Below are 18481 nucleotides of genomic sequence, written 5' to 3' on the forward strand. Positions count from 1 at the left end.
GAAGCATTTTGAGTTCATTTATGTTTATGACTGAGCTATGAATCAATTTTTTTGCACAGGGATATATCTAGTAGTTCCAGTCCTGTTTGTTGAACAGACGTCTCTTTCTCCACTTTATGTTTCTACCTTTGTCAGAAGTCCATTGCCAGGTATGTATGGATCTATTTCTGGACTGTCTATTCTATTCCAGTGATCTTTTTGTCTATCTTACATTGATACCATGCTCTCCTAATTACCGTAACTTTATTGTAAGTCTTGAAATCAGGTCATGTTTGTATTGTTCAAGGTCCTTGGAATTTTCTATATGAATTGTATAATCATCTTGTCATTTTCTACCAAAAAATCCTCCTGAGATTTTGATCACGATTATGTTGACTCTGGGGATCAAAATGGGGAGCTTAATATTTGACATACTGTTTGTCATAGTGACAATATGATAGCTTAACAATATTTAGTCTTCTGACTCTCAAACAATGGATATCTCTCCATATTTAGGTCTTCAATTTCTATCAGCAATATTTTATAGTTTTTAATTATAAGTCTCACAGTATTGCCAGATATATCCTTAAGTACTTCATATATTTTGACGCTATTGTACACAGAAGACTTTAGTTTTAATTTCCAACTGTTCATTGCTAGTACATAGAAATACAGATGCTTTTAGATGTTAATCTTTATCTGGCAACCTTACTAAACTGTAGCTTTTTTGTAGATTCCACCAGATTTTTTTCATAGATGTTCAATGTCTGCAGATAAAGACCGTTTCACTCCTTCCTTCCCAATCTGTATGCTTTTTCTTTCTTTTTCTTGCCTTAGTACACTGGCCATTGTCTCACTGTGCCCCACTTCAGTGCTGAATAGATGTGGTTAGAGTGGACATCCTTGTTTTATTTCTGATCTTAGAGGGAAACAATTATCCACCACCAAGTATGATCTTAGTTAAGTTTTTCATAGAGGCTATTTTAAGCCCCCTTCTATTCCTAGTTTGCTACCATTGTTTTTAGCATCAGTAATCAACATTTGATTTTTTTTCAAATGCTTTATCTATCAAGCTGAATATTTGGATTTTATTTTTAAAATTTGTTAATATGTTACTTACAACTGACTAATTTTCTAATGCTAAATGAATCTTGCATTCTTAGGATAAACCATACTAGGTCATCATGTATTATACTTTTTATATGTTGTTGGGTTTGATTTGCTAAAATTTTAGAGTTTTTGTGCCTACATTCATGGCGGATACTGGTCTGGGGTTTTCTTTTCTTGTTATATCTCTGTCTGGTTTGAATTGGGAAGTATCTTCTCATCTTCAATTCTCTAAGAGTGAGTTTATATAGATTTTTTCTTCCTAACAAGTTTCATTGAATACACCAGTGAAGCCATCTGGGCCTGGAGTTCTCTTTGTGGAAAGATTTTTACTAAACTCAATTTCTTTAATAATCATAGGCTATTTAGGTCATCTGTCTGTTGAGGAGGCTTTTCCAATTTGTGTCTTAGATGGAATTTCTTTATCTCAGCCACACTGTCAAATTAAGTGACATAAATTTTCATAATATTCCCTTTTTATTGTTTTAATTTCTGTAGAACCTGTAGTGATGTCCCCATGTGATCAGACATTGGTAATGTGTCTCCTCCTTTATTTCCCTGATCACTCTGGCTAGAGGTTAATCAATTTTATTAATCTCAAAGAACCAGCTTTTTTTCCCACTGGTTTTCCTTTTGTTTTCTATTTTATTAATTTACGCTCTTTATTTCTTTTCTTCTGCTTCTAGGGGATTAATCTGCTCTTTACCCCAGTCTCTAATAGTAGAAACGGAGGTCAATAGTCTGAGACCTTTCTTTTCTAATATAGATAGTGCTGTATATTTCCAAGTAGTGCTTTACTGTTACTACACGAACTTGATATGCTGTTTTCATTTTCATTCAGCTCAAAATACTGATTTCCCTTTTGATATCTTTCACCCATAAGTTATTCAGAAGTATGTCAGTTGGTTTCCAAATATTTGGGGACTTTCAAGAGATCTTTCCATTACTGATTTCTAATTTAGTTTTACTATGGCCAGAGAATATACTTTGTATGATTTGAATCTCTCTGTATTTTGAACACTTGCTTTATGGTCCAGAATATGACTTGTCTTGGTAGATGCCCCATGTGCACTCAAAAAGCATATATATTCTGCTCTTCTGGGATGTTCTGTAAATGTCAGGTCAAGTTGGTTGACAGTGTTGTTCATATCTTCTAGAACCTTATTCTATCAGTTATTGAGAGGATGTTGAAATCTCCAATCATAATTATATATCTGTTTTTTCATTTAGTTATATCAATTTTTGTTTCACGTAAATTTTGAAGGTCTTTTATTAGAAGCACAAACATTTAGAATTATGTTTGTTTGACTACTTTATCCTAGAAAATAACTTCTTTATCCCTGGTAATATACTTTCCTCTGGAATCTACTTTGTCTGATATTAATATAGCCACTCCAGGGCGCCTGGGTGGCTCAGTTGGTTGAACGACTGCCTTCGGCTCAGGTCATGATCACGGACTTTCAGGATCGAGTCCCGCATCGGGCTCCCAGCTCCTTGGGGAGTCTGCTTCTCTCTCTGACCTTCTCCTCTCTCATGCTCTCTCTCACTCATTCTCTCTCAAATAAATAAATAAAATCTTAAAAGAAAATTAAAAATATATATATGTATAGCCACTCCAGCTTTTTTTAAATGTGGGGTATCTTTTTCAATCTTTTTAGTTTTAACCTTCCTATGTGTTTTTATTTAAAGTGTGATTCTTGAAGGCATCTATTTGGGTATTGCTTCTTTACCCAATCCAACAATCTCTGCCTTTTAATTGGGGTATTTGGACAAGTTCTATTTAATGTAATTACTGATATGGTTAAGTTTAAGCCTAGGCATCATCGTTTTTTCTATTTATTCCATCTGTTCTCTGTTCCCTTGTTACTTTCATTCTGCCTTCTTTTGGATCAACTGTATCCTCTTAATGATTCTAATTCGTCTCCTCTGTTGGCTTATTAGCACATTATTTTGTTATTTTACTGGTTAGTTTAGGGTTTATACCATACATCTTTTTCTTACCACAGTCTACCTTCCTGTGATCTTGTACTATTTCATGTGCATAAGGACTTTATAAGAGTTATTACCATTTCTTCCTCTCCTCACCTTCGTATTATTGTTGTCATATTTTTACTTTTACATATTTTTGAAACCCATGCTACAAAAAGTTGAATTTTGAAGATATTTAAATAGTAAGATAATGGTTTTATATAACTACTTACACAGTTACCATTCCTGGCATTCTTCACCCCCTTTCTATAGCTTGACTATTTTCATCTGTCATTTTCTTTATGCCTAAAGGTCTTCCTTTAACATCTCTTATGGCACAGATGTGCTGGTGAATTCATTCAGCTCTTGTACATCAGGAAAAAATCTTCATTCAATCTTTGTTTTACAAAATTATTTTGCTATGATATTATAGGTCAACAATATTGTTCAAGTGTGTTAAAAGATATTATTCTACTGTATTCTCCCTTGCCTTCTGACAAGAAATCTTGAAGTTAACCTTATCTTAATCCCTCTCTATGTAAAATGCCTTTTTTTTTCCCTCTGCTTTTAAGATTGCTCTTTATCACATATTATGGGCAATTTGATTATGATTACCTCAATGTAGTTTTCTTCATGCTTCGTATGTTTGGGTTTCATTGAACTTCCTGAGTATGTGATCTACAGTTTTCATAAATTTTAGATATTTTTAGTCATTATGTCTTTAAATATTTTTCTGAACACCTCTTCTATCCTGTCCTCCAGTGATTCCAGTTACATTTATTAGGCTGCTTGAAAGTGTCTCACAGCTCACAGGTGACCTCATCATTTTTCTTGAGTCGTTTTTCCCTATGTATTTCATTTTGGATAGCTTCTATAGTTATGCCTGCAAGTTCACTAACCTTTTCATCTATGATATCTACTCTTAGCATTCCCCCCAACCAGGGTGGCACTGCAGTTTTCAACCTATAAGACTGATTTGGGTCTTTTTTTTTTTTTTTAATCTTTCATGTCTCCACTTAACTCCTAACATCCAAAATATAGTAATTATAACTATTTTAATACCCTTGCCTAATTCTAACATCTCTGGTAGTTCTTGGTTGGTTTTGACTGGTTGATTTTTCTCCTCTTCATGTTTATATTTTCTTGCCTCTTTGCATGCCTGGTAACCTCTGACTGAATGTCATGTATTATGAACAAATGTGATGGTTAACTTTATGTCAACTCCTCTAGTTATGGAGTAGCCAAATTAAACTTTATTTTTGGGTGTGTCTGTGAAAGTGTTTCCATGTGAGATTAGCACTTGAATCCATGTCCTCTTAAAGGAGGGTGCCCTTCCCGCTATGGGTAGGCAACATCCAATCCATTGAGGACCTGAACAGAAAAAACTGTGAAAGGAATTTACCCCTTCCTGCCTGATTCCTTGAGCTGGGACATCATTTTTCTTCCACCCTTGGTACTTCTGGTTCTCAGGCCTTCAGACCATCAGCTCCCCTTTGGACTCAGCCTGAGTTACGCCAATGCCTTCCTGGGTCTCCAGCTTACAGACAGCAGACTGCGGAATTTCTCAGCCTCCAATTGTATGTATGTCAATTCCTTATAATAAACCTCTTCTACTTATCGATCTGTGTATGGGGGTCCCATATTTGTTTTGTTTCTCTAAAGAACCTTGACTAATATAACAAACATTCTTGAGCATCGTTCTGTTTGCTCAGATAGTTTGATTCTTTTCGATCTTGCTTTTAAGGCCTGTTAGGCAAGACGAGCAGATTTAGTCTGAGGTGACACCCTGAGTACTTTATCCAATTCTCCTGGAATTATAAGGTATATTCTTGGCCTTGCGTCAGGAACTACTCCCTCTAATCACTTGGACAGTTTTCTGACATTGAGTAATTTTGTCAAACTCATATGCTGATGAATACTCAAAAGGGGACCTTTCACGGATCCCAGAGCTCGCTCTCCGTGCTGTGTTCTCCCCTTGGTACTCAGCCCTATGAACTCTAGCTGCCTCGCTTTCCCTGGACTCTCAGCTCCATCTCCTCAATTCAGGGTTCTTCACGTCTATGCTACAACCAGGGAACTATTTCAGTGCAGTATGCAGGCATAACTGCAGGGCTCACAGCACTGGTTCGCTATCTTTCAGGATTACTCTCCTTTGTTACCTGATGTCCAGTATCTTGAAAACAGTTTCATTTATTTTGTCTGGTTTTTTTTTTTTTCTTTTCTTTTTCAGTTGTTTTAGTAAGGAAGGTAGATAAAGCCAGAATCTTAGCTAAATGCAAAGTCATTTGCTTTTTTTTAAATAAGGTAATGAAATTAATTTTTAAAATTACTCACAGAGGGGGCGCCTGGGTGGCTCAGTGGGTTGAAGTCTCTGCCTTCAACTCCAGTCATTATCCCAGGGTCCTGAGATCGAGCCCCGCATCGGGCTCTCTGCTCAGCAGGGAGCCTGCTTCCCCCTCTCTCTCTGCCTGCCTCTCTGCCTACTTGTGATCTCTGTCTGTCAAATAAATAAATTTAAAAAACAAAATAAAATAAAATAAAATTATTCACAGAGGAGGGTAACAACAGGTTCAATGGAACTGAGACAAAACCTAGACTTCTCTGAAGTTTTACAAATTGTTTTATAAATTGGCATTGGATCTTGTAAATATGTTAGATACTTATCAAACAAGACAAAACAAAACAAAAAATATTTAAAAGTAACCCTTAAAAAGTGCAAGCAAAAATGAAACAGTTGACCTAATTGTGAATCAAACTGATGGCAGGACAACAGAAAGGAATTATTTTTAAGCATGTACTAGAGGGATATACCTTAAAAACAAAAATAACTGCAAAACATCCTGAAAACATTTTCAGTAACAAATATGTTACTGAACATATAGTGTTGATGTAGGTATTTTAAAAGTTGTTTGAGTATTGTACAATAAAAAATAAATGTGTTGACATCATGGAAACCTGAGATTTCCAACACCGGAGAAAGAAAATACATGTGTAAGATAGATGAGATTAAGTAAAATCCCTCTAGCATCCTGAATTTCTTTTGGGAGTATCCATATGGCACCAAGATGACTATTCACACACACAAAAACTATGTCTGTCCTAGCTTTGTCCTCTGAAAAGGCCTAGGAATGTTGGCCAACTCAAAAGCAATAAACAATCTAAGTACTGAGACTGTAGTCTTTAAATACCATTTCCCATCAAAAGGAATCAGGGGCTCCCTGGACAAAGGACTTTTTCACCATCTGGGCAAGAAAGGTATATGAGCTTAGACTATCTTACCATACTAGAAAGCAAGGAAGGGATCAGTGACCACTGGGTGGTGTCAGAAAGGCCCAGAAGCCAAGGTGAAGAGGCCCCAAACTCAGAGAAATTGAACACGGAGAAGAGTAAGAATTACAGCTAATTAAAACACCCCAAATATTTTTAAATTCATGACATCATAATGATCAGAAAGAGTTAGAAGAAACACACCAAAAAATCCCTTTGGCATCTTTTGATAATGTCAGAAAGACAACTCATTATTCTGGGAACTATTTAAATAGAACCAAATATTTATACTGCCTGAACTATACAAGCCAAATCTCAGTGTAAAGAATACTTGATTATAGGGACACCTGGGTGGCTCGGTGGGTTAAAGCCTCTGCCTTCAGCTCAGGTCATGATCCCCGGGTCCTGGGATCGAGCCCCACATTGGGCTCTCTGCTCCACGGGGAGCCTGCTTCCTCCTCTCTCTCTGCCTGCCTCCCTGACTGCTTGTGATCTCTGTCTGTCAAATAAATAAAATCTTTAAAAAAAAAAAGAATACTTGATTATAAACATTTTTTTGGAGAAATATCCCACTCTTTAAATGAAGCAGGAACAACATGATCAGTGTATCAGCATTTTGCCACCTATAATATATTGACAGATTTAGTCAATGTCACCAATGACTAGTGACATCAAAAATGGAAGGAGAGGGCTGTCTGGGTGGCTCAGTCGTGATCTGACTCTTGATTTCAGCTCAGGTCATGATCTAAAGGTCATGAGATCGAGCTCTGCGTTGTTTTTCGTACTCAGTGCAGAATCTGCCCGAGATTCCCTCTCTTCTTCTCCTTCTGACCCTACCCCTTGCTTCTGTGCACACTCTTTCTCTTTTTCTCTCTTTCTAAATATATAAAATCTTAAAAAAAAAAGAGAGAGAGGGGCATCTAGTCATTAGACACCTCCTGCTGAAAGTACACATCTCCTACTAAGTATCCTTGCCAATCTTATTGAGCCTGAATCTGACTACCGATTCCCAGTAAATATAAAGAGCCAGGGAAACATGTTCAGTTATATTGGAGGCTGTGGTTAGCAAAATACAGACCATGATAACCCCTGGAAGCCAAACGAGCCTATTTCCGCAGTGAATACATTCCAACAGCACTAAACAAACAAAAGGAGAAATCTACAGAGGAAAGGATATACAAGCCCTCCCACTGAAATAACCAGAAAATCAGGTAGAGAACAACAGGCAGCAGGCAGCTATGACCCCTGAGGGAAGAGAAACAAATGAGGCGAGCCTGGTGATCACCCAGCTTTCTACCGGGAGGTACTCTCTAGGCCTCAGTACAGCGAGAGAGAAACTCTGTGAGTCCACCAATCTCGCCAAGGAGGCACAGAGGGCAGGGAGACTGAGGTATGGGAACCGGATCGGGAAAAGCACCGGAAAGAGGAGAACTACGAAAAGAGAGTTCTAGAAATCTGCAAGGGGGTTTCCTTTGATCTTCGCTGAATCTGAGGCAGCACCGGTATAAAGTAAGATTTTTAACGGAAGATCTGAGGATGGGCAAAAAGCACGTCCGCCGGGAAGCTGGAAGCTGAAGAGCCCCCGAATGAACACGCGCCTGGGAGGCGAATCGTGTCCCAGCCAGTTAGAGCGACCTGACCCTTGAACGCTCAAGGCATTCGGCAGACTGCAGAAGAATCACGCCTTAGGAGCAGGGCGCTTCTAACTCTCGAATAAAGACTACTGCGTACACATCCCTCACAAATCTTAAAAACAAGACTAGAAAGGATCACTCTGGTCCCCAGGTAACAACAGTCTAGGCAAAGCAAACGCCAACACTTTTTAAAGGAAGCCACTAAAAAGCAGGTACTCAACAATGTAACATTCACAGCGCCTAGCATCCCCAACAACGAATGACCAGACATGTAAAAAAGCAGGAAAATATGTCCCATGAGGAGGAGATAAGTCAATCTCTAAAAATAGACCAAGAAGTTGCAACAGAGATGACAGAATTAATTTGCTTAAAAGAACTTTAAAGAATTATCTTGAAGTATAGGAAGAATTACAAGAAAACCATGACCATATTGACAAAAGGTAGGAGATACAAAGCAGAATTAAGTGTCCCTTTAAGAGCTGAAAAATAAAATATCAGAAATGAGGGACGCCTGGGTGGCTCAGTTGGTTAAGCCACTGCCTTAAGCTCGGGTCATGATCCCAGGGTCCTGGGATCGAGTCCCGCACCGGGCTCCTTGCTCGGCGGGGAGCCTGCTTCTCTCGCTGCCTCTGCCTGCCTCTCTGCCTGCTTGTGTGTTCTCTCTCTCTCTCTCTCTCTCTGGCAAATAAATAAAATCTTAAAAAAAAATGTTAAAAAAATATCAGATATGAAAATTTCACAAAAGATCAATGAATGTGAAGACAGTAATGGGAATGCTTCTAAACAGAAGCAAAGACCTAAGAGACCGAAAATCAACAAAAGAACAGGGCCTCGGTGACCTATGGAACGCTATAGTGGTCTTAACATACCTGTAATTAGAGTCCAAGAAGGAAAGGCAAGAGAAGAGGGATACAAAAAAAAATCTAAAGAAATAATGTGAAAACTCATCAAACCGTATACAGTAAAAGTGACTTTTACTAAAAGTAATCATGGTTCAATTAACCTGACTTTTTAAAAAGGTGTGTTTATTCACAGATGACATGACCATCTATCTACACAGAGAAGCCTATGATATCTGCAAAACAAATCCTAGAACTAATAAATTTAATAAGGTATTAAGATACAAGGTCAATATACAAACACCAACTGTATTTCTATAAACACAAAACAACTATAAATGAGATGTAAGAAAGACACCATTTACAACACCAAAAGTCACAAAAAATACAAGCATATGTAAACAATATGCATGAAACCAGTACACAGAGACTAAGGAAGTTTCTCAGCAGTGTCCTGTAGGTCTCTTACAGACCTTCTTTAGATCTATGAAGATGAACTTAATTCTTAGATTAGAAGCCTTAATATTTGTTGATATCAATTCTTCTTAAACTCATCTATAGATTCAACACAGTAACAAAATTTCACCAAGTTTTTTTTATAAAAATTGCTGTTGGTTCTAAAATTTCTACGGAAATGCAAAGAAACCAAGATAGCCAAAACAATTTTGCCAAAGGACTACCTGATTCTAAGACCCACTATAAAGCTATACTAATCAGAAAAGTGTGTTATTATCTTAGAATAGAAACATAAATCAATGGGACAGATTTGAGTCCCGAGGGAGCCACAAATATGGTCAGCTGATTTCAACTCAAGGTGCCAAGGTAATCTCAAGGGAAAAGAAATGCTACAGGAGCAACTAGATATCCATAGAAGGAAAAAAATGAAATGTGACACCATTCACAAAAATCAACTCAACATGGAGCAGAGACCTAAGCATGAAAAGTATTAACTATAAAACTTCTGGAAGAAAACATGAGAAAATATTTGCATCTTTGGAATGGCCTATGATTCCTTGGGCAGGAAACAAAATGCACTAACCATGAAAGTAAAAATTAACAAAATGGTATTCTATCAAAATTACAATTTGCGGGGCACCTGGTGGCTCAGTAGGTTAAAGCCTCTGCCTTCGGCTCAGGTCATGATCTCAGGGTCCTGGGATCGAGCCCCACATCAGGTTCTCTGCTCAGCATGGAGGCTGCTTCCCCCTCTCTCCCTGCTGGCCTCTCTGCCTACTTGTGATTTGTGTCTGTCAAATAAATAAATAAAATCTTAAAAAAGAAATTAAAAAAAAATTACAAATTTGTTCTTCAAAAACAGTGTCAAAAAACTGAATAGCCAGGAAATAAACTGGAAGAAATTATTCATAATATACAATCTGACAAAGGAGTTGTATCCAAAATATATGAAGAACTCTTAGACCCTAGTATTTAGAAGGAAAAGAACCCAATTTAAGAAAGGGCAAGGGACCCCTGGTAGCTCAGTTGGTTAAAAGTCTGCCTTCGGCTCAGTAGTGATCTTAAGGTCCCGGGACTAAGCCCCGAGTCAGGCTGCCTGCTCACCAGGGAGTCTGTTTCTCCCTCTCCCTCTGCCTCCCATGCTCACTCTCTCTCTCAAATAAATAAAAGCTTAAAAAAAAAAAAAAAAAGGCAAAAGAGGGGCACCTGACTGGCTCAGTCAAAAGAGCACACAATTCTTGATCTTGGGGTAATAAGTTCAAGTCCCACGTTGGGTATAGAAACTGCTTAAATAAATAAAATAAACTTTTTTTTTTAAGGGCAAAAGAAAATAAATACATAAATAGATCTAAAAAGGGCAAGAGATTTGAAAAGCTATTTCACGGATGAACACACAAAATATATGGCCACCTGAAAAACTGCTCAGCATCATAAATCATCAAGAAATACAACTAAAACCACAAAGATATGCCTACTGGAATGGCTACAATTTAGGACTGATAATACCAAGTGTTAGCAAATATGGGACCAACTGGAAGGGTCATAAATTGCCAGTGGAAGAAGAAATTGGGACACTTCTGAGAACTGTCTGGCAGCTTCTTTTAAGATGAAGCAAACTGACCATTTGGCTGGGCAGTTTTACTCTTAGGTATGACTCCCAATTTATAATTATAATTCTACAACAGGAAAACCTAATCTGTAGTGAAAAAAAGTGTTGCCAGGAGCAGGTGGTTAAAGGAGATAAACTGGGGAGGTACATGAGAAACCTGTGTGAATGAAGGAAATGTTCCATGTCTTTTATGACTGTTTTTACATGAGTGAATACCTTTGTTAAAACTCACTGAGCTGTATTCTTAAAATGGGTACTCTTTACTGTATATAATTTATATCTGATTTTAAGTTGATTTTAAGATACATAGCAATCTACTACAACATCTGGACCTCAAGAAGATCCTGATTTGAATAAGAGCAATTTTTAAAAAGCAGGAGAGGGGATTTCGAATGTGTCCAACCTTGGGTGACACTAAGAAATTACTGTTAAGCCGGGTAATCGCTCGTGGGCTCATTTTACAATTGTCTCTGCTTTTGTACGTTTGAAATTTTCCACAACAAAACACTTTAAAAAGGTAAAGCATAACTTCAAATGTTTAAAGTGTTATTATGTAGAAAAAGAATTCAATTCTAGGAGGAGTCACACGGAAGAAAATCTGGAGTCAATAAGAGAATGAACATGCCAAGAGAGCAATCAGTGAGTGGCCTCGTAAGGTTAGGACACTCATGCTAGGAACTGCTGACGCCCAGATCCTGTAACTACCTGCCAGGGTGCAGGAGAGGAAATTACTACAATTTGTTAAGCTAACCAAGCTGCCCTTGAAGGTCCCTTCCTGCTCTAAGACTCTATTACTTGGGGATCCCTGAATCTGCCTCCTGGTTCAGTTTTCCGGAACAAGCCAGCACGCCATTCCTCCCCAGCCCTACCAAATAATTATCTATACTGTTTGATACTTCATGGAAACGATTTCAAATATTTTCCATTTTCCCCCATGTTTATATATATCTGAAATGCCATTTTCTTAAACCTTTTCAAAATCAGAATCATGCCTTGTACCTCTTAGAATCTTGTACTCCTAACACAACACTCTGTACATACTGGGCTATCAAAATGCCTTCTTGACAACACCTTTCAGATCAATGTTGCTTTGTAACATTGTGCCCTTTTCCCTCACCGTTCCTGTGTCTTCTCCCACCATCCCACAAGTGGAGACCCTGTCCTATATAACCTTTGTGTCCCCCAACCCAGACCTAGAACAGGGCTCTGTGCATAGCCACAAAGAAAATAAAGAATTCCTCCCACATCTGGAGCCCGTTAAAGTTCTGAAGTGACAAGGATTCATCCTGATGATCAAATCTGAATTTGGAGATTGCCTTAATCACTGAAAATTTCATTATTCTAACTGCACAGGTCATACATACCTTTACCTGGGTGGTTGCAAACCGCCACAGCCATAGAGAAAACTGAAAAATCTTTCCCATCCTGGTGGCCCTTCTCCTGAATTCCCCAGGTATTCAATGTCTTTACACTGCCCTCTGACCACCCAAATGAGAAGTGCACAGAGGGTGAGATCCTACAAAATGCCAGGCATGGCACTAGACACTTTATCATTGAGTCATTTAATTCTTCCAACAACTAGAGTAGGCATCATCTGCATTTGAAGATGTATGACAACTACACAAAGTTTAGTTAATTTGCCCAAGCTTCTAAAGGATGAATTGGGGATTTGAAACAAGATCATCCTGCCTCAAAACTCATGCATTTTTATGGAACAGAAAAAAAAAAAAAAAAAAAACTCTTTCCTATGCAAGTCTTGAAATAACAGAACCTAATGGAAAAATATTTTCGTGTGGGGAAGGATACTTTCTCTACAGGTCCAAGGACAACCTGGCCTCCAACTTCTGAAAGCTTGCTCATTCCCACAATTTACCAAGAAAAATGTCCAATTTCAACAAATCCCACAAGGGGGAGCTAAGTCCTAAAAAGCTTAGATCTACTTCCAGATAGATTAAATGTTTCATCTGGATCATGACTCCTTTAAGAAAGATAAATCTGAATAGATACTGTGTCCTAAGTGGCTCTTTCTAAGAAACAAATCTAACCACATCCCTTTCCTGCTTAAAACCTTCCAAGGATCCCCATCCCAAACAATGTAACACTACCTGTCATGATACACAGCTTCCTTTACGGTTGGCCAGCTTTCCTCCAAAGACCACCCCCACTGACTGCTCTATCTACACCAACAAGGCTTCCTCCACTTCCCCAAAAGGCCTTTTCTTTGTCATAGCTTCCATGTTATTTCTTCGTCCTGACTGCATGCCACCCCCATCTCCCTCCTCCCATCCCTTCTATTTGGCAACAGCCTACATCAAACTCCCATTCGTCCTTCAACTCCCGCCAAAACACGTCTCGGCTAATTTCTGACCTTCTCTGCCCATCCTCCCACCACGATGGATCGACTTATCCAACACCTCACTCTACCACCAGGTAAAAACTTTCTGCCCATACCATGCCTCCAGGGGAAGTCCTTATCTCCCTGAAAGACTAAGAGGTCCTGGAGGGGAAGAGCCATGTTTTACGCCCAGGACTGACACAGCGCAGATCCTCTCCAAGGGCGGAACTGCGCTAAGCACCCATCAAATTATACACTTGTGGTTTGCTTCAGAGGCTAACATAAAGGATCGGCACAAATTTTCATAAAGACATTTTAAGCTCTTTACCTCATGCTCAAGATCAACTCAAAAACTGTAATCAATCAACATTCTATCTGAAGAAACTATATATGTCGAACTTACCGTCTTAGTTAAATAAAATATGAATGAATATATTAAAAGAATTGCATTTTCCAAAGGTGTGACACTTGCTGGCTCTTCAGCATTTGTTTCTAGTTGCTTTTTTGCATCAACAGCATCAACAGGACTGCTTTCTGTTGTAATTATCCCTAAAATTGAGGGTGAAAATTAATATTTTATTTTAGGCTTTAGAGTAAGACTTGTTTCTCTCCATTTAAAATATCTATTGAGTGCCCACTGAATATTAGTCAGTGGCTTCTCTTAAAGACTTATATGGTTTAATGGCACCTCGCTGGCTCAGTAGGTAGAGCATGTGACTCTTGATCTCAGAGTCATGAGTTCGAACCCCATGCTGGGGATAGAGATTACTTAAAATAATAAAAAATATTTACTAAAAAAAATATATATATATATAGCTTTTATATGTCTTATATAAAGATTTATATAACTTATATAATTTTTCTTTTAAAGAATTATAAAAAGAAGGGGCACCTGGGTGGCTCAGTCGGTTAAGAGTCTGCCTTCAGCTCAGGTTATGATCCCAGGGTCCTGAGACTGAGCCCTGCATCCAGTTCCCTGCTCAGCGAGGAGTCTGCTTCTCCCTCTCCCTCTGCTCCTCCCCCCTGCTCGTACTCTCTCGCTCTCAAATAAAATAAAAATAAATAAAAATTATAAAGAGAACAAAATTCAGAATGCCCATCAGAGCCAACATACCCTTCCGCTATGAAATGAACGCACCTCCAACACAACCTACCCCACACCAAACACCTCCATCATGTCCCTCCCTGGCAAGGCAACTGCTCTCTGAGCAGTAGTTAGTCGTGGGAACTGAGAAAGGCGGAATTATTTTGTTTTTCCACATAGACACAGTTGCCTTTAACAAACATTTAGTGCTGGTGAAGCACTGTGTTAGAGACGTCAGGCAAACCATGAGTGAGTGTCAGCGTGCAGACCTGCAGGTGGGATAGTCCCATGCTTAGCCCGGCGTCTGGCACCTGGCAGGCACTTGGTAGCTGCTGACCGAACGGACTAATGACAGTTCCACAAAAGAGAATATGGCAAATGCCCAGACACCCTAATGGGAACTGCTGACAGTCTGGGGGATCTGCCTAAGAGGAAGGATTCCAGCATTGCCTGAAAGGGTTTAACCCGCGGAGGTGATGGGGAGGAGATTTCAGTTTGAATTACTTGAGTTTGGGACACGTCTTAGGAAACCACTAGAAGTTCAAGCAGCCATTAGTGATGGGTGGGGCCGGGGCTTCCTGTGTCTCCTCCAGCCAGGACATTCCATTCACTATTGATCTGGGAACCTGACCTCTGAAGTGTCCTGCGTCAGGCAAGCATCTCCACGTCGGAGACGCAAGAAGGGATATTTGTGAAGATGAGCCTGTAAAGGCAGTTATTTTGTTATTTTGTGACAGACCTTAAAGGACAGGGCAAAAAATCTGTTTTTAATTCTGCAAGCAGAACTTTTCCTAGCCCTGACAGTTTTTGAGCAAGAGAATAACAAGACTTCATGGTATATGACTCATTTTCAGTAAGGAGAACCCTTCTGACTGAAAGGAGTTTAGAACCAGAGAGGATGATGCATGAATGTTCCCCTGGAACACGGGAGACGTCTGACATGTCATTTCTTCTCGACTTTGCAGAATTCCTCCCCATGCTGACTTCTCCCGTACTCTGAAGAGAGGGGGAGGGTCCAGCCAGGGCTACCAGGTCTTACAGTATCACAGGGAAATGCTACAGCCACGGTTAGAGACCACAACCTCTAAGAACACAAACACAGTAATGAAATCACGCCACAACAGCGGACACGCCAAACAGCACGACCAGCTCTTCTTCATTAGAAACCTAGTGACACCGTTACCGGGGCTGGATTATTGTTTTAAACATTTTCCTCAATTCAAGGGAAATGAGCTGCTCTCGACTGACTGACTGCTGTGCTCTGTGATGCAGTTGTATGGACCGGCCACTCAGGACCACCACACCCTGCCAAGTCCTGCACTGTTCCCTATGGAGAGACACTAGGCGTAAATGTCCCCTCCGCTGTTTTTAAAAAGGTTCTTTTCACGTCTAGGCAGCAAATGAACAAAAGAGCTAAGCCACAGTGTAATCTACTGGGGGCAGGGCAGGGTGGACGGGACTAAGGAGTGGGGAGAAAACACAGAATTTGTGAGTTTCAGCGCAGTGGTTCTCAAACTTTCAAGGGATCAGAATTTCCGGGAGGGCCAGTGAAACACAGCTTGCTGGTCTCCTCCCCCAGAGTTTCTGATGCCTCTGGTCTGGCTGAAAACTGTTTATATTCTACTGTGTTAGAACATAAGGCTTTTTAGAATAATATTTTAGATTAAAATTATTCACATAAGTAATGACAGCCAAACATTGGTTTTTGGTTACAGTCTCTGGTCTTTTTCGTACTGCTGATCTCCACCCGCCTTGACTCCTGCTTTTCTTTCCCTTCTGGGGTTTCTTATTTCTCAAACTCACTCATTGAGCCTCTTTTATTCTCCCTTCTGATTTCCTACCTTTAAGAACAAATGTCCAGGGGTGCCTGGCTGGCTCAGCTGGTAGAGCATTTGACTCCTGATCTCGGGGTCATGAGTTTGAGCCCCACACTAGGTGCAGAGATTACTTAAATAAATATAAAAAGGGGGGGAAAGAAAGAACAAATAAAAAAGAGCGTAGAAGCTCTTCTTTATGACATACCTCTACTTCATAGAGAAAAATCTGCAAGCTTTACCTGGGTCTACGTCTTTCTCAGTATTTGGCTCCTGTGACACGTCTGGGCCACCCTTGTCACCAGTCACAGGTTGATCCAACTGGCTGGGCTCTTTGAGAATCTGTACTTTAAGGTCCTCTGCATTATCTTGTGGGAAATTGTCTTCTGGGTTATCTTGTGGGAAATTCTCTTCTGGGTTATCTTGCGGGAAATTGTCTTCTGGGTTATCTTGTGGGAAATTATCTTCAAGGTGTGGCTGACTCCCTACAGGGAAGAAGAATGCATTGGGCTGGCAAAGCCTGCTGACACTCCCCCCTCTGCCTTTCCCACTGGGCAGCTCTGCCTCACCATCCACCCCCCGGCGCTCCACTACTGCCCTCCACATCCTGGTACCGCAGGGAGCACAAATGAGCAGGGAAGTAAGAGTTTCAGCTGCTTTTGTCTCACTTCACAGATGGCTAAAATTTATAAGGCAACCGTTCTTCCAAGTATTTTATAAACAAACACATCTACGGTAGGGTCTTCAATAACCTAACTTTCCTTGACAAACCAACACATGGTCACACAGATAAAGGTACAGAAGAGAATCCAGTCAAGTGCAGAAACATAAAACATCTACTCTGTGCAGGAAGACCATGAACTCTTTCATGCACGAGCATGCTTATTTCCCAGAGCTAGCACAGAGAAGCCTGTTATGTACAAAAGCAGTCTAAAGTACCTCTCAAATATTTCCAGAGCATGTCCAATCGTCAAAGAGAGGGAACCCACTTCTTTCCCCAAGAGGCTCAGGCCATGGCCCAATGCAACCCACAGCAAAGACGAATTACTTTAAAGCCTCATAGTTTATCCTGAAAATTCATTAGAGTGCTTGCATTCTAATGCAAAACAGATCTGCTTTGATTACACACAAAAATGTTCCCCTCCCCAGATTCTCCAGAAAAATTGGTCCTCTGGGAAGACACATTTATTCTTGTGACTTTACGTCCCCCTGGTACTCTATCATATGTCTCTGTTCAAATACCTCAGTCTGAAAAGCACAGGGACACAGAACAGGGCACAGAACGAGGAATCAAGTTATATCAGGATACTGGCTCAGGGTCTATTCAATTGCTATTTACAAAAAGGCTTCTATGTGTCAAGTGCTGCATCAGAGAGCTCTGCATCCCCAGTTCAGTCACTGATTAATCTGAATGCAAGAATCCTAGGGCCCAGCAGAATTTAACTGACCTAAGTGACTGCTCCAAAGAGGCAAGAAAGAACATGAAACCCACGAAAGATGAAAACGGGGCGGGGGTGGGGGGTAGGGACTAGATGAAGAAACTCAGGCAAAGCATCAATTTAAACGTTATTCCTGGGGCGCCCGGGTGGCTCAGTCGGTCAAGCATCTGACTCTTGGCTTCAGCTCAGGTCATGACGCCAGGGTTAAGAAATCAACCCCCACATCAGGCTCCGAGCTCAGCGTGGAGTCTGCTTGAGATTCTCTCCCTCTATCCCTCCCCCTGCTCACTCTCTCTCTCAAACAAATAAAACGTGTTTAAAAATAAATAAAAAATAAACATCATGCCAACTAATCCTTGGTCAGAGAGTAGTTAGTTTGTGCTTACGAAACTGTGTTCCAAAGAGCCCTTTCAGAGGCACAGGGATAAAAGGCACAGCATAGGGAATCCACTCAGTGGTGCTGTAATAGTGTTGCAAGGAGACAGATGGGAGCTACACTTGCAGTGAGCCCAGCGGACTGCATAGACTTGCAGAGTCATTATGTTGCACACCTTGAAACTAATGTAACACTGTGTGTCAACCAGACTTCAATTAAAAAAAGAATTTACTGGGGCGCCTGGGTGGCTCAGATGGTTGAACGGCTGCCTTGGGCTCAGGTCATGATCCCGGACTTCCAGGATCGAGTCCCGCATCGGGCTCCCAGCTCCTTGGGGAGTCTGCTTCTCCCTCTGACCTTCTCCTCTCTCATGCTCTCTCTCACTCATTCTCTCTCAAATAAATAAAATCTTAAAAAAAAAAAAAAAAAAAAAGAATGTACTTGGGGTGCCTGGCTGGCTCAAACAATAGAACATGCAACACCTAACCTTAGCGTCATGAGTTCAAGTCTCATGTTGGGTGTAGAGCTTACTTTAAAAAAAAAATTTTTTTTACTAAGTTAAAAAAAAGTTCCC

General features: G+C 40.0%; 1 protein-coding gene across 4 annotated transcripts in view; it reads right to left on the reverse strand.

The window, feature by feature from the left end:
- The window catches only part of MIA3 (MIA SH3 domain ER export factor 3), a 57706-nt gene that overhangs the window by 25437 nt on the left and 13788 nt on the right, over positions 1-18481 (reverse strand). For all 4 annotated transcript variants that reach the window (XM_080824267.1, XM_080824266.1, XM_080824265.1 and 1 more), the window contains exons 5-6: positions 16335-16577; positions 13598-13743 (exon numbers count right to left, since the gene is read on the reverse strand). In XM_080824267.1, the coding sequence (XP_080680393.1) occupies positions 13598-13743; positions 16335-16577 (389 nt within the window). The remainder of the gene's footprint in view (positions 1-13597; positions 13744-16334; positions 16578-18481) is intronic.

The sequence above is a fragment of the Martes martes genome (assembly GCF_963455335.1).
Source record: "Martes martes genome assembly, chromosome: 15".
In the NCBI taxonomy this organism is placed as follows: Eukaryota; Metazoa; Chordata; class Mammalia; order Carnivora; family Mustelidae; genus Martes; species Martes martes.